Consider the following 16064-nt stretch of genomic DNA (forward strand, 5'->3'; position numbering starts at 1 on the left):
TGTGTAGAAAATGAAAATAGGGTAATGAGTAAACAGGTTATTTACATTGCTTGTTAAAATAAAGTGACCAGCTGATTTAAAAAAAAAGTCCCTCAATAATATATACGTAGTAAAAATGTAATCATAAGTTGAGATTCACCACAATTATCTTTCATGCTTCTCAAAGTGAAATTAAAATACTGAAGTGTGAGGCAACCAAAACTATTATTGAGTGTATTTCAGTAATTTGTGCAGTGACTTATAAAAACACAATATTACATTAAAATATACTGCTCAAAAAAGTTAAAGGAACCCTTTTGAATGAGAGTATAGTATCAAGTCAATGAATCTTTTGGGCTGTTGATCTGGTCAGTTAAGTAGCAGAGGGCCTGTTGTTCAGTTTCAGCTGCTTTGGTGCACTGGGGGGGGGATGGGTACCAATGAGAGGACCCCCAAAACAGGGATGAACGGCTTAACAGGTGGAGGCCACTGACATTTTTCCCTCCTCATCTGTTTATTCACTAGTTTTGCATTTGTCTATGGTCAGTGTCACTACTGGTGCAATGAGGCCATACCTGGATCCTACAGAGGAGGCACGGGTAGTCCAGCTTCTCCAGGATGGCACATCAATACGTGTCATTGCCAGAAGGTTTGCTGTGTCTCCCAGCACAGTCTCAAGGGCATGGAGGAGATTCCAGGAGACAGACAGGCAATTACTCTAGGAGAGCTGGACAGGGCCCCTCGTAGAAGGTCCTTAACTCATCAGCAGGACCCTCCAGTATCTGCTCCTTTGGGCAAGGAGGAACAGGCTGAGCACTGGCAGAGCCTACAAAATGACCTTCAGCAAACAGGCCTCTGGTGAGAATGTCTCTGACCTTGGACAAAAAGAAACAGACTTCATGAGGGTGGCCTGAGGGCCCAACGTTCTCTATTGGGCCCTGTGGAGCTTGATTGGCATTTACCATAGAATACCAGAATAAGCAGGTCCACCACTGGGGGTGCCCTGTGCTTTTCACAGATGAGAGCAGGTTCACCCTGAGCACACATGACAGATGTGAAAGGGTCTGGAGAAGCTGTGGAGAACGTTATGCTGCCTGCAACATCGTTCAGCATGACCACTTTGGTGGTGGGTCAGTGATGGTCAGGGGAGGCATATGCATGGAGGGATGCACAGACCTCTACAGGCTAGACAACGACACCCTGACTGCCATTAGGAATTGGGAAGAAAGAACAGCGAGCATATCACAGCCATCCTGCTGCACCTGCACCCACCCACTAAGGTCCTCTCAGTCTGTGCCCCTCACTAACCTGCACTCTGTGGGTGACAGCAGGGACCTCAGCTATATAGTGCCCAGACTGTGGAATGACCCCCCGCAAATTTAATGAGATCAGCTGACTCCATTCATTTTTTTTAACTCATTAGTTTAGGAAGACATTAAACAGACCTGACATTCTGCCCCTTCTTTCAGTTTACCCCCTCTATCTGTCCAGGTACTCAAGGTTTGAATTTTTATCACAATTTATTTGTTCAAGATTTTTTTGTAGTATTATATGTTGTATTTTAGTCTGGATTATTGTCTTTTCTTCTATTTGAATGTTTTGTATATACTGTATTTATTTTTATTTAGTGAAGAGATTATTTGTAGCCAATGTTATACAGGTCCTGTTGTTCTTTCTGAATTTTGGGCATAGGTAGGGTGCTATATAAATAAATTGTGTTCTTATTAGTATTTGTATTTTTTTTCTTTTGATGACCTATCATTTGTAATAATAAGTGACAAAAATTAGAGTAGTTCTATATAAGGCAATTAATATATAGCATAATTCAGTGTAGAATATGTTTTGTTCACATACATGTTTGAAAATATTAAGATTGGCTTAGATATTTATTCTAAATTGGTTTAGAACAATATTGCACATATGCATTGTACAGTATATTTTTAAAAATGTAATAACTTTTATTATTAACATTTTACTAAACTCTAACGTGGTGCAAACACTGTAATAATATTGTATATTCATTTTATGAATATAAACGAAAAACTGTTTTCAATTAACACAGATGTTGATGATTTTAATTTTGTCGACATGTTAAATGGTTTCCACAGACCTGAACACAACGTAAATGTTAATAGTGTATTTCACAGAAATGATCCGTATTGTTTAGTTTGATGTATGACACAACGTGATGGCAGAAACCCTCCGAACTTCACAATGATGCGTATTATTTGGTTTGATGTACTGTTTTTCCCTTCTCATTTTTATCACTTAATTTCTGAACAGGTACTTTCTGGGCTTTGCCGAGACCTGCCAAAACCTTCCAAAAGTAATTTTACGAAGTCAGTCCTGAAACGAAGGTGACGCCACTTCCGGATCTGTAACTGCGGGTCTAACAACTCCGGTGACGTATGGTGCTGTGGCTCTGCAAGTGGATACTACTCAAACTTTTAGAAAAATGTATTGAATTTTGCAATGAAGTCCGTGGTTGGCTCTGTTTTTCAATGACATTCCCCTTCCTCCATCGACAGGCCAGGAGACTGATGGCCCAAAGACCTCTGACATCACTTCCAGTTTCCAGTCACCTAAGCCCACCTCTTCCTGCCTCCCTGCTTTATAACCACCTCACCACAATATTGCTTCAGTTCAGTCTTGGACTTGCGTCTGGAAAGACATTATCGTGATTGCTGTTAATTTGTGTTTGTTATTTTGCCAACAATTAAATGGGGTTTGCCATCTGGTGCCACAACTCTTTTGTGATCTTTTGTCTCCTTTTGTTACAAATAATGTTGTGTTTTAATTAAACCACTAATAACAAATACAGTATATAATTGAAGAAATCCAAAACTAAAATTCAGTTACTGATGACAAAGCCACCAACTAACTTTAAGTAAGATGTGAGAAAACTGCAAGACCCAATTACACATACACCCACACTCATTCACATGGGTCTGATTGTGGAGAGAGGTGTAAGGGAGATGTAAATCATGAGAATTGTTTTAGCTATTCATCCTTTTCAGCAGCAGCATGTCCCCTTGTTTTCAATCTTGTGTTGGTGCAGGATACTAAGTACTGGTGTGCGTTAGTGATAATTAGTGATTGTAGGCCAATAAAGTATGACATTCAAGATACCAGCTGAGAGCATTTTTATTAGAATAAATGGGACTAGGGTAAGTGCAGGAGAGAAATCAGGAAAAGTAAAAAGAAAAGAAACAAAACACAGAGTGAGCGCTGTGTTTTGAGAGAGATAAAGAAAGAGGACAAATCGGGGCAGCAGTCGGACTGCTGATTAGATAGATAGATAGATAGATAGATAGATAGATAGATAGATAGATAGATAGATAGATAGATAGATAGATAGATAGATAGATAGATAGATAGATAGATAGATAGATAGATAGATAGATACTTTATTAATCCCAAGGGGAAATTCACATACTCCAGCAGCAAAAAATATTAAATTAAAGAGTAATAAAAAATGCAGGTAAAAAACAGACAATAACTTGAATAATGTTCAACGTTTACCCCCTCTGGTGGAATTGAAGAGACGCATAGTTTGGGGGAGGAATGATCTTCTCAGTCTGTCAGTGGAGCAGGACAGTGACAGCAGTCTGTCGCTGAAACTGCTCCTCTGTCTGGAGATGACACTGTTTAATGGATGTAGTGGATTTTCCATAATTGATAGGAGCCTGCTGAGTGCCTGTTGCTCTGCTACGGATGTCAAACCGTCCAGCTCTATGCCAACAATAGAGCCTGCTTTCCTCACCAGTTTGTCCAGGCGTGAGGCATCCTTCTTCTTAATGCTGCCTCCCCAGCACACCACTGCATAGAAGAGGGCACTCGCCACAACCATCTGATAGAACATCTGCAGCATCTTACTGCAGATGTTGAAGGATGCCAGTCTTCTAAGGAAGTACAGGCGGCTCTGTCCTTTCTTGCACAGAGAATCAGTATTGGCAGTCCAGTCCAATTTATTGTCCAGCTGCACTCCCAGGTATTTATAGGTCTGCACCCTCTGCACACAGTCACCTCTGATGATCACGGGGTCCATGAGGGGCCTGGGTCTCCTAAAATCCACCACCAGTTCCTTGGTTTTGCTGGTGTTCAGTTGTAGGTGGTTTAAGTCGCACCATTTAACAAAGTCCTTGATGAGGTTTCTATACTCCTCCTCCTGCCCACTCCTGATGCAGCCCACGATAGCAGTGTCGTCAGCAAACTTTTGCACGTGGCAGGACTCCGAGTTATATTGGAAGTCCGATATATATAGGCTGAACAGGACCGGAGAAAGTACAGTCCCCTAAGGCGCTCCTGTGTTGCTGACCACAATGTCAGATCTGCAATTCCCGAGACGCACATACTGAGGTCTGTTTGTAAGATAGTCCACGATCCATGCCACCAGGTATGAATCTACTCCCATCTCTGTCAGCTTGTCCCTAAGGAGCAGAGGTTGGATGGTGTTGAAGGCGCTAGAGAAGTCTAGAAACATAATTCTTACAGCGCCACTGCCTCTGTCCAAGTGGGAGAGGGATCGATGTAGCATATAGATGATGGCATCTTCCGCTCCCACCTTCTCCTGGTATGCGAACTGCAGAGGGTCAAGGGCGTGTTGGACCTGTGGCCTCAGGTGGGGAAGCAGCAGCCGCTCCATGGTCTTCATCACATGTGATGTTAGAGCGACAGGCCGGAAGTCATTCAGCTCACCAGGACGTGATACCTTTGGGACTGGGGTGATGCAAGATGTTTTCCAAAGCCTCGGGACTTTCCCCTGTTCCAGGCTCAGGTTGAAGATGCGCTGTAGAGGACCCCCCAGCTCTGATGCACAGACCTTCAGCAGTCGTGGCGATACTCCATCTGGACCTGCTGCTTTGCTGGCACAAAGTTTCCTCAGCTCTCTGCTCACTTGCGCTGCTGTAATTGTGGGTGGGGATGTCTCTCCTATGTTGGTATCAGCAGAAGGATGTGTAGAGAGTGCAGTACTCCGAGGTGAGAGTGGGTTAGGGTGGTCAAACCTGTTAAAGAAGATGTTCATTTGGTTTGCTCTCTTCACGTCTCTCTCGATGGTGGTACCCCGCTTTGAGCTGCAGCCAGTGATGATCTTCATCCCATCCCACACTTCCTTCATGCTGTTGTTCTGCAACTTCTGCTCCAGCTTTCTCCTGTACTGCTCCTTCGCCGTCCTGAGCTGGACTCGGAGTTCCTTCTGCACGCGCTTTAGCTCATGCTGATCACCGTCTTTAAAAGCCCTTTTTTTCTGGTTCAAAAGGCCCTTGATGTCACATGTAATCCATGGCTTGTTGTTAGCATAGCAGCGTACAGTTCTTACTGGAACTACAATGTCCATACAGAAGTTGATGTAGTCAGTAGTGCAGTCAACAACTTTACCTCAGTGTTCTCACTATGAGATCCCTGCAGGATATCCCAGTCTGTAGTTTCAAAACATTGTCTCAGAGCATTCTCAGCCTCCGGGGTCCACTTCCTGAATGATCGTGTGGTTACAGGTAGGACTCTCACTTTTGGTTTGTAGTGAGGCTGAAGCAGAACCAGGTTATGATCTCCTTTCCCAAGCGCAGGCAGCGGGGTGGCGCTGTATGCGTCTTTAACGTTTGCATACAGTAAATCAATAGTCTTATTTCCCCGGGTGTTGCAGTCCACATACTGGGAGAATGCAGGTAATGTTTTGTCCAGCGTCACATGGTTAAAGTCTCCAGCGATTAGCACAAGTGCCTCGGGGTGCTGCGTTTGTAACTTAGCAACAGCAGAATGGATGATGTCACTCGCTATCTCCACGTCCGCCCGAGGAGGAATATACACGATGACAACAATGACGTGTCCAAACTGGGCAAGTAATAGGGACGCAGACTTACGGCCAACAGTTCGATGTCCCTGCAGCAAGTGCAGATTTTTACTTTAACATGTCCAGAGTCACACCACCGTGTATTAACATAGAGAGCGAGTCCTCCTCCTTTGTGCTTCCCACAGGTACTTGCGTCTCTGTCCGCTCTAACTGTGCTAAACCCGGGTAGCTCTACATTAGCATCTGGGATGGTGTTAGTTAGCCACGTTTCGCAGAAACACAACAAACTGCATTCTCTGTAGGTTCTGACATATTTCACCAGCGCAGCCAGTTTGTCGATCTTATTTGAGATTGAGTTCACATTCCCCAGAATAACAGAAGGCACCGAAGGCTTAAAACGCCACTTTCTCGCAAGCCGCTTCATTTTTAGCTTAGTGCCGGCTCTGCTGCCACGATACCGCCTTCTTACCTCGTTAGGTAAATAGGGAACCACACCGGCACTGGCATTTGTTCTCAGCGCTCGAAGTTGAGTACTTGAATAGGCGAATCTCGGCGTGTAAAAATCCATGCCCACGTTGTAAAAGTAAGTGTGTCCAGGGAACAAATCCACATAAAATAAAGTGGTAGGAGTGATCAATAAATAAAAATAGAAAAATAAAAGTAGAAAAATACACATACACATATAGTCATACACGGAGCTGCTGAAAAGGCTGCCACTCTCGGCGGCGCCGGATGTTAGTTATGCTTAGTTTATGAAGATCCTGATGGAGAGCTGGAGGAGCAGCAAGAGGTGAACACACTCTCAGTAGCTGATGTCAAGAGGCAGAGGAGGCTAAGGGAACTGATTGAAGGAGGCTGTCCCAACATATAGACATCTGGGAGATGGCACAGTGTAATAAAAAAGGTTTTCTCTGTAACAGGAGAAGGGATGAAATAAAGGAGTAAGAGGGGGTTGGTCGCTTCAGTGCAAAACCAGCTACAAAGATTGGAATGTCTGGGATGATAGCGAAAGAATGTGCAAAAACCTGTTTCTCATAAAGGGTTTCAGAATGTTTTAGGGAAAAGGTTAAATTAATGCAAGATGTTTTTCTGTAAGTTGTTTTGATGTCTCTAAGAAGGGTTGTTTTAGGCTTAGTAGAGATAAAACATGTGTCCCGTGGGAAGGGGTGTGCAGAAACTGATCACTTCTGTATACACTGCTTACACGTAAGCCGTTTTGGGCAAGGACACTCAATTAGTATATAAGGGAAGGTTCCGCCCTCAGTTTCTTTGGAAGCTCAACCGTGGGGAATGTGCACACCGCCCGGTATTGGACCAGGCTCACGAGTTGATCCTCTGACGAGACTGACACGCGGGCTCCCTCAGTCTACTGGTCTAGGATGATGGCTCTGGGTTTTTCTTTGATATTACTGTAAGTCAATAGTATACAGTAATCCCTCACCTATAGTTGAAAATCCGCGAAGTAGCGACTTATATTTATTTTATTAATTATACATATTTTAAGGCTTTATAAACCCTTCCCACACTCTTATAAACCTTTCTCACTCTCTTGTTAACCTTTCCCACACTCTTATAAACACTTCCTATGCTCTTAAACACTTTCTGCATTCTTAAACACCTCAGACCAACACTGCACACTGCACGCAGCGATCAGACGTCAATGTGTCTGCACTCGCTTTGTGAAGGGGGGCAGCTGAACTCACGCTGAGCAGAAATGGACTTTGTGCTGCTTCTGCCAAAATGCCTGCTTGTCGCTCTGCTCGTTCAGAAGGAGGGGGAGGAGTGGAGGTGTGTGAGGGCTGAACGCACGTTTGCTCAAACCCCCCCTCCCCGTAGGCGCAGTAGGCTCCTGCCACTTCGCATTGTCAAGGGGGTGGGGAGCTGAATGAATGCTAAGGAGAAGTGGACTTTGTGCTGGCTTTGTGCTGCTTGTCGCTTTGCGTGTCAATAATTTTAAAGCCTTGTATTTTCCTGTCTCACTGTCTTGTCTTGCGTGAAGTTAAAATGTTTTATAATAGTGAGATGTTACTCATATCCTTAGCCTGACATCCACATATCATATGTGTTAACAAAGTGTGTTTTATAAGTTTACATGTGTTTAAAGCATGTGGGATGGGTATTTTAAGGCTTAAACTATAAAAATGTTTATTTATATGGTCTTTCTATATCGCGGATTTTCTCCTGTTGCTGATGGGTCTGGAACATAACTTCCGCGATAGGCGGGCAATCACTTGTATTTAAAAACCCGCGAAGACGTGAATCCGCGAAAAGTGAACCGCGAAGTAGCGAGGGATTACTGTAATTCATATATCTGTGCACACCGCCTGGTATTGGACCAGGCTCACGAGTTGATCCTCTGACGAGACTGACACGCGGGCTCCCTCAGTCTACTGGTCTAGGATGATGGCTCTGGGTTTTTCTTTGATATTACTGTAAGTCAATAGTATAATTCATATATCTGTATTACTGTAAGTCAATAGTATAATTCATATATATCTGTATTACTGTGAGTCAATAGTACAATTCCTATATCTGTATATTTATTACCATTATATTGTATGTAACTGATACTATATTTGAACAAGTAAACAATTGAAGTATTGGACCTTTCCTCTCTGATTTCTGCCTGCTTATTTTCTGTTAAAACCTTTGAACCATTTTCCCAAAAACTAAAACATTTTGGCGTAGTCGGTTGCAGGATTTTGGGGAATTTGGTAAAATATTCAATTATTAAGTGAGGCAAAGGAAATCAGAGATGTTTAAGAAAAAGGATAAAAACCCTGGCGCAGCTCCTTTACCTCTCCCAGGCTGGGAGGAAATGGTATGGGAAGACTGCGCCAGAGAATTGAGATGTGGGGGGGGGGGGGGGGGGGGGGTTAGCACAATATTGGCAGAGCTTGGATCCCCCAACACCAGTGAATGTACTAGCCGCGCTTAAGAAAGGTCAGGTGTCTGCAAAGGAACCCATAATGGGCTTGCAGACGCGAGGGTGGGTTTTGCTAACTGCGGTTAAAAATCTGGATAGTCTGGTAGACAAAAAAGAAAGGGAGATTAAGACAATGCAAATGGACTTGGCGGATGCGTTAGGGCGGGCCTCAATGGCCGAATCCCAGGTAGCTGTATTATTGCCGCGGGTACAGAGAGCCGAGGGGATGGCGGAAAAGGCAGCCTTTTGCATAGCCAAGGTGAATGCGAAAAAGAAGCGTAAACCGGATGTTGCGAAGGTTAAAGCGTTTGTAGCCGCAGTTAACGTCCATGAGTGGGATCCTGAAAAATGGGATAGTAATATTTGGGATGATGATTATGAGGATGATGACGGACCCGATGCAGGGTCGGTAATTGATCCTCTGCCTTTACAGGCTAAACCCGTGACACGTCGTAGACTTTTTACTGATGCACAGGGTAATGTTAGGAGGGGAGATGTATATGAAGATTACACTGCACAAGAAAGAGAAGGATTTAGATCACGTTATGCACAAGGGCGAAATGAGCCAGCAGACACATGGCTTGTACGCTTGCATGATGCAGGAGCAGGGCATGTGTCGTTGGATAAGGGGGATGGTACTGAATTTACAGATTATGTTGTCGATTCCCGTTTTAAACAAGCAATGAGACAAGAACTGAATAAGTTAGAAGGGGACAGTACGTTGTTGGCGCTGGCGGCGAACGCAGCATTTGAAATATATCCGCACCCACAGAATTGGCCTGAAGTAAAACCATGGACGACTTTGCAGCAGGCGATTCGAGTGGTTAGAGAATTGGCAATGAGGGATGCCGTGGTAGCGGGCCAAGCAGATCAATTAGATATATTCCCCTTTACGTCTATGGCCAGGACCATCCTGATAAGAACGGCTCCTGCTAATTTGAAAGGAATAGTAATGACTCTCCTACTGAATGAGGTAGGAGCAGGAGTGGGGGAAGTTGTAGCCAAATTACGGGATTTAGATGACCTGGGTGAGTGGGGAGGAGCCCCGCCAGGGACAGCTGTAACACAATCCACTGGGGTCATACCGAGAGATAGCGCCAATAGGACAGGAGGAGTGAATAGAAAGGAGTTATGGGGAGCGTTAATTAATGCTGAAGTCCCCAAGGAGGAAATAGATGGACAGCCTACAGGAGTGCTCCTGGATATGGCAAAGAAAAAAGGACTTATAGATAAGTCTGGTGGAATAAAGAAACAAGTGGCAAAGGCGGAAGTACATTCGCTCCTTACCTTTGCAGAATGGGAAAAGTTGAGTAAGAAGCGTGATGAAACTGGTCCCTCTTTATCTTCCGAGAGCTCCTCGGAGGAAGAGGAGGAGGAAGATAGGGAGAAAAACCGGCGCAAGAGTAAACACAAGAAAGGAGGAAAGAAAGCCAAGGGCAAAGGGAAGGGGAAAAATAAAGGAAGGACTTTATATCCCGTTGAAGAATTAGACCATGCAGCACGAAATTGTTAAGGGTAAAGCTAAAGTGTAAGTTAAATTTTTTTTTTTTTTTTTAGAATTAACACAATGTAAATAGGTAGTATCGTAATCATAAATTCTGTTTCAGGAGGGAGTGAGGAGTGGGTGCAACATGCTGTGTTCTTGTTTTACAGAATTGGGGGCGTCCTGAATAGGAGTAAAAGCCACTACCTTAGGAGACGAGGCAAAGGAGACGACTGAGGTCCGATGGTGGTGGAACAATTCCACTAAATTTAGACAGCAGGAGAACACGACGTGTCCGGAGAATCGGTTTTGCAATGTCCTCAACATTACGACTGGTGACGGGTGCACCATCTACTCCTCGAACTTGAAAGTGCTGGGGGTAAAACCACAGAAGTATCTGATTGAGTGCTCTGGAAACTTAAACATTACCTGGACGTCGAAAGTAACTTGGTGTATGGGGCCCTGGAACGGCTCCAAGGTACAGTGCGAGGTTAATGCAACATCAGGCGAATACACCTCTAATAAGACTGGGCCCATTGGCTGGATTAATTCAACCGATATTATTAACAGGACTATACCAATGCTTGCTATAGCTGTGTGGGCCAGAACCCCCATAACGAGACAGTCACATGTAGAACCAATAATTGACACATGTAAACTTGTTTCTATGACAGCAAAAAGGACTAAGGTTACATGGCAAGTGACGTTTCCACTGTTGCCACAGTGTAAGCGTGCTAAACGGGCATGGTATGACACTTTCTTAGGAGGGGTTGGCACCACCCTAGGAACTTTAAACACCGTAGATAATGAAATAACTGCAAACAAGCTTGAGAATGTGGGACGACATACTCACAAAGTGGCAGACCAAATGGCTAGGTGGTTACCTCAGTCCATGGTCTCTCATCAGCAAACAGTAAACTGGGAACAACGCGCTTCAGATTGGATAATCACGGCTAGCAATGACACTCGATGGCTAAATGTCTCAACTTTCATGAACTGGACTGTATGCACTTTTAACATATTACAAGCACAGATACAGAAAAATAACATGCAAATGGCTTTAAGGACTAATACTATGCAAATATGGCAAGATATATGGAACATTAGCAGTAGCTTATGGTTAACGGTTAAACCTGAAAATACTGAGTGTAATGATACAATATGTAATGGGTATTGGTTTCAATATAATGTTACCACTATGATAACCTTGTGTAGATATCACGTTTTACCTGTTGTTGCACACGGACACTTTTGGCAGCTACAATTGGATGGTGAGTGGCTAGAACCTAAAACAAACAAAACATATGATTTACGAAATTGTGAACACACCAATATTGGTATGTTCTGTGGATTGATGTCAGGACAGGAAAACCCATGTACTTCAGGTAAAGCAACCACCTGTAATTGGAGACTAGTTAATCAGAACACCACTCTGTATGAAGTGGGACCTCACCGACTCTGTGTTTCCACCACCATCGCTAATCGTAGGCTGCCACAGGTTCCGTTTTCTGGATGTCTTGATAATGTATATGTCTGGCAAATAGCAAATAATATTTACTATCTGAATAATTACACCACTGAAAACCATCTTACCAAGGTCCAGTGGCAAGTCTGGCATGCTCCGACCTCAATTTCACTGGCTGTAGCTGAACGTCTATTAAATAGCTCCCTACAATTAAAAGAATTGGCTGCTAAACATCAAAAACATGTAGATGCACTTACTGTACTGACAGTCATGACGACGTCTCAATTACAAATTTTAGGGACCAAAATTGAAGGTGAATCTGTAAATGCGTGGTGGTCAATCTTTACAGGTTGGTCACCAAAGGCATCCACAATGTTGTCAGTTTTTCTCCACCCTTTGGTGCTGCTTATTATTATTATTGCTTTAATGACTATATTCAATTGCTATGTGTTTTGTGTTTTAAAACGAATTAATAACAGAGCACGACAGACAAGGTTGCAGATTTTGCGCTGAGCGAGGGACCGATTGTAATAAAAAAGGTTTTCTCTGTAACAGGAGAAGGGATGAAATAAAGGAATAAGAGGGGGTTGGTCGCTTCAGTGCAAAACCAGCTACAAAGATTGGAATGTCTGGGATGATAGCGAAAGAATGTGCAAAAACTTGTTTCTCATAAAGGGTTTCAGAATGTTTTAGGGAAAAGGTTAAATTAATGCAAGATGTTTTTCTGTAAGTTGTTTTGATGTCTCTAAGAAGGGTTGTTTTAGGCTTAGTAGAGATAAAACATAAGTGTCCCATGGGAAGGGGTGTGCAGAAACTGATCACTTCTGTGTACACTGCTTACACGTAAGCCGTTTTGGGCAAGGACACTCAATTAGTATATAAGGGAAGGTTCCGCCCTCAGTTTCTTTGGAAGCTCAACCGTGGGGAATGTGCACACCGCCCGGTATTGGACCAGGCTCACGAGTTGATCCTCTGACGAGACTGACACGCGGGCTCCCTCAGTCTACTGGTCTAGGATGATGGCTCTGGGTTTTTCTTTGATATTACTGTAAGTCAATAGTATAATTCATATATCTGTATTACTGTAAGTCAATAGTATAATTCATATATATCTGTATTACTGTGAGTCAATAGTACAATTCCTATATCTGTATATTTATTACCATTATATTGTATGTAACTGATACTATATTTGAACAAGTAAACAATTGAAGTATTGGACCTTTCCTCTCTGATTCCTGCCTGCTTATTTTCTGTTAAAACCTTTGAACCATTTTCCCAAAATAAAACACACAGCATAAAACAAGCTGTGGTGACCAAGGTGAGGTGGCAGCTCCAGGTCCGTGGGTACCGGCTGAACTGGCGGATTGCACTCACGAGTCCTGACGAGATTAGAGAAAGGGAAGGAAAGAACATTTGCGGTTTTAACTTTCCGATTTGGATTTTACCATTCATTGGCGTATGTATTTTAAACACTCTGGTACATGAATTTGGTTTAATGGCATAAGTTTTTGGATTATTTATTTATGGAACTATTTCTTTATTGCAATGCTTGAGCATTTAAATGCTAGTCGGGAGACACTGCAGTTGTAAATGTAAAACACAGGTCCAAAGGCCATTAAGAGTGCAACACCAACCGCTGCGCGGTCCCTTAGCCCTCAAAATTGCTATAAAAGTAATCAAAGCATAATCATTCAGAAATAACACAAACATTAGCTTTGCTTTGATCATATGCCAGCTAGTGATTAGAACAACATTGTAAATCGCAATGCCACCAGCAGTATAGACTAATACATCAAAAGGCCATCATACCAAATAAACATGAGGCTTACTGTAATCTTCCTCATCATTGGAGTAGCAAAGAGGTCATAAACCGTGTATGCTTTCTTACTGACCTGGATCTCTTTCTGCATATGCATCAGTAATACCTGGTAAATACAACAAATGATATTTCACAAAGTTATCAAAACTTGTTTCGTCTTGTGTATTAATGCTGCATTCCATTTGAAGTAGGAAGTTGGAATTTCCCAGTTCGCCCCATTAAGTCAGATTTCCAACTTGGAAACTTGGGGCTGGTCTGTCAAATCCGAGTTTGTCTGACGTCAGTCCAAAATGATGAATTACACCGTGAACTATAGTGAAAATTGTAGTTTCATACCTCTCATTAGTACTTCTGTTTCCTTGTGTCTTGTTAAACGAGTCATGCCACACAGTACTGTCCAACCTCTATCTGTAGACATGCTCTAATGGTGTTTTAGATGCACAAAATACTGTGTAAAGCATGTTTATTAATTGCTATTTATTCCAAACGAGCAAGCACAACAAAGGTTCCACTGGAGGAATCAATATTTGTTTTCCTAACTTTTTACTGGAATGCAATTAACTCTGGTGTGCTGTCATTCCCACCTCAAGACAATTGACTTCCGAGGTAAATGGAACACAGCATTAATCACAAACACTTCAGTTATTTTGTAAATGAGCCATCAGCTATTGACAAAAACAAAATACAATGAATAAGTGTAGAAAACCAAAAATGAAGAAGAAAGATATCTGAAGGGCAACAATCCACCCTGAATCACCAATTGATTAAACCTGCAAGAATTTAAGGCATGGAAGGAAAAGCAAATAACCTGGAGAAACCATCAAAGTGGCACAGAGAGGACATGCAAACTATAAACAGATAGTAACTGCCTGGTCAATTTTTGGGCACACCTTCCTTACAGTCAGTCCGTCATTTTCTTATCTGCTTAGTCCTGAACAAGGTCGTGAGGTGAGGTGAGGTGAGGTGAGGTGAAGTGAAGTGAGGTGGGGCGGTTGGGTTTAGGGCGGTTTTGGTGCAGGAGCCTATCCCACCTAGCAGAGAGTGCATGGCAGGAACAAGCTCAGGACAGGGTGTCAGTCCATCACAGGACAAACACACACACAGTCAACCACACACTAGGATCAATTGTCATAGTAATTTCTCCAATTCATTGTGTTATTAACACATTCAATTGTAAAAGAATTGTGTTTTTGATCATTTAACTTCAGCCTTGGGGGATTATCATATGTAGTTCAGTAGACAAACTATTAACATTCTGGACCATAATCCAGGTCAGGATGGGGGTGAAGAAGCCTATCCAGACAGCACTGGAAACAAGGCAGCAGTCCATCACAGTGGCCACTCCTGTACGATGCCACGCCTGACTATTTAGAATACCCAAAAGTCTACTGTGGCATCCTAGGAAAACAAATTAAATTGGGTAAAGAAAGTGCTCTCACATTGTAGGCATTAGACATTATCACCTGGAAAGCTATTTTACAGTCCAATTATAAAACAGATTAACAAAAATTTGCACAGAATTTCAGTATTTAAGCAGAGCATACAGTAAGTAAAAGTTGACTTTCATATTTTTGTATATTTATTATTATCCTATTTCCAGAAATTCTTAATCTGTGGGTTTATGTTAAAGAACTTTAAAAGATGCCAGTTTAGTCAGAGGGCACATGAATTTAATGTAGTCCTGTCCCCTACACTTCATCTCTGTTTGTATTAAAATCAAAGTTGTACTTGTGGCAGTAGTTGTGTCTTTAGTAAAATCAAGTTGGTTTGGCCTCATTTATCATTATCGAAGAATTGTAGTGCAATACATGTATTGTTTCATTGTGAAATCTAACAGTATGTTCACCTCAGCTGTGATCGCTTCCCCCTCTTTGGCTCGTCCATTGATTCTGGATACCTTCTTGATGATTTGTATTGCCTGGTCGGGCTTCTTGTTTAAAGCCAGCCAGCGTGCCGACTCTGGAAACCACCTGCAGGGAGGGAAGGTCAGCAGATTGTCAGATGGCATGACACAGTCACCCATATTCAATGTTTACTTGCTGGTTTTTCACTTTTATTCTGTAAATGTAAATTGTTTGTTTATATGAGATTGGTGATCATTAAAATTAATAGCTAATGAGCCCACTAACTGCAGACTCAAGTCAAAGACAGAAACAAAATAATACATTTATAAATTAAAAATATACACTTTCTTGTTGACTGCATATAAAAAGACAACAATTTCTTTGGAAAATTAAAAAGTGACAGATTCATCAGAATCATTGCGAATCCCTGACAAAACAGATCTAGTGATGTGGAGAGATATACATGTCTATGACACAATGTCTGTGGACCACTTTCAATATAAATTTGGATTTTAAATATTTAAAACCAAATTCCACTATTTTGGCAAGCCTTCCATAACTAACATATATCTAGGAGGTAGTACTTCTGACTTAAAATCAAGCACTTATAATAGGGAAATTCTTATAAATAAGAAAACAACTCAAAATTGTTTGACTGTAAACCTGAGCGTGTCAATTGGGAAATGGCTGAACTTACAGTCATGGACGAAATTATCGGCACCCCTGGAATTTTCCCAGAAAATGCACCATTTCT

General features: G+C 42.3%; 1 protein-coding gene across 1 annotated transcript in view; it reads right to left on the reverse strand.

Moving 5' to 3' along the window:
• LOC114647055 (solute carrier family 22 member 6-A-like) overlaps positions 1–16064 on the reverse strand; it is an 81246-nt gene that overhangs the window by 12709 nt on the left and 52473 nt on the right. Inside the window, exons 5-6 of the mRNA XM_028795594.2 lie at positions 15313–15436; positions 13457–13572 (exon numbers count right to left, since the gene is read on the reverse strand). Of these exons, the coding sequence (XP_028651427.2) occupies positions 13457–13572; positions 15313–15436 (240 nt within the window). The remainder of the gene's footprint in view (positions 1–13456; positions 13573–15312; positions 15437–16064) is intronic.

This window comes from Erpetoichthys calabaricus, chromosome 1 (assembly GCF_900747795.2).
Source record: "Erpetoichthys calabaricus chromosome 1, fErpCal1.3, whole genome shotgun sequence".
Lineage (NCBI taxonomy): Eukaryota > Metazoa > Chordata > Cladistia > Polypteriformes > Polypteridae > Erpetoichthys > Erpetoichthys calabaricus.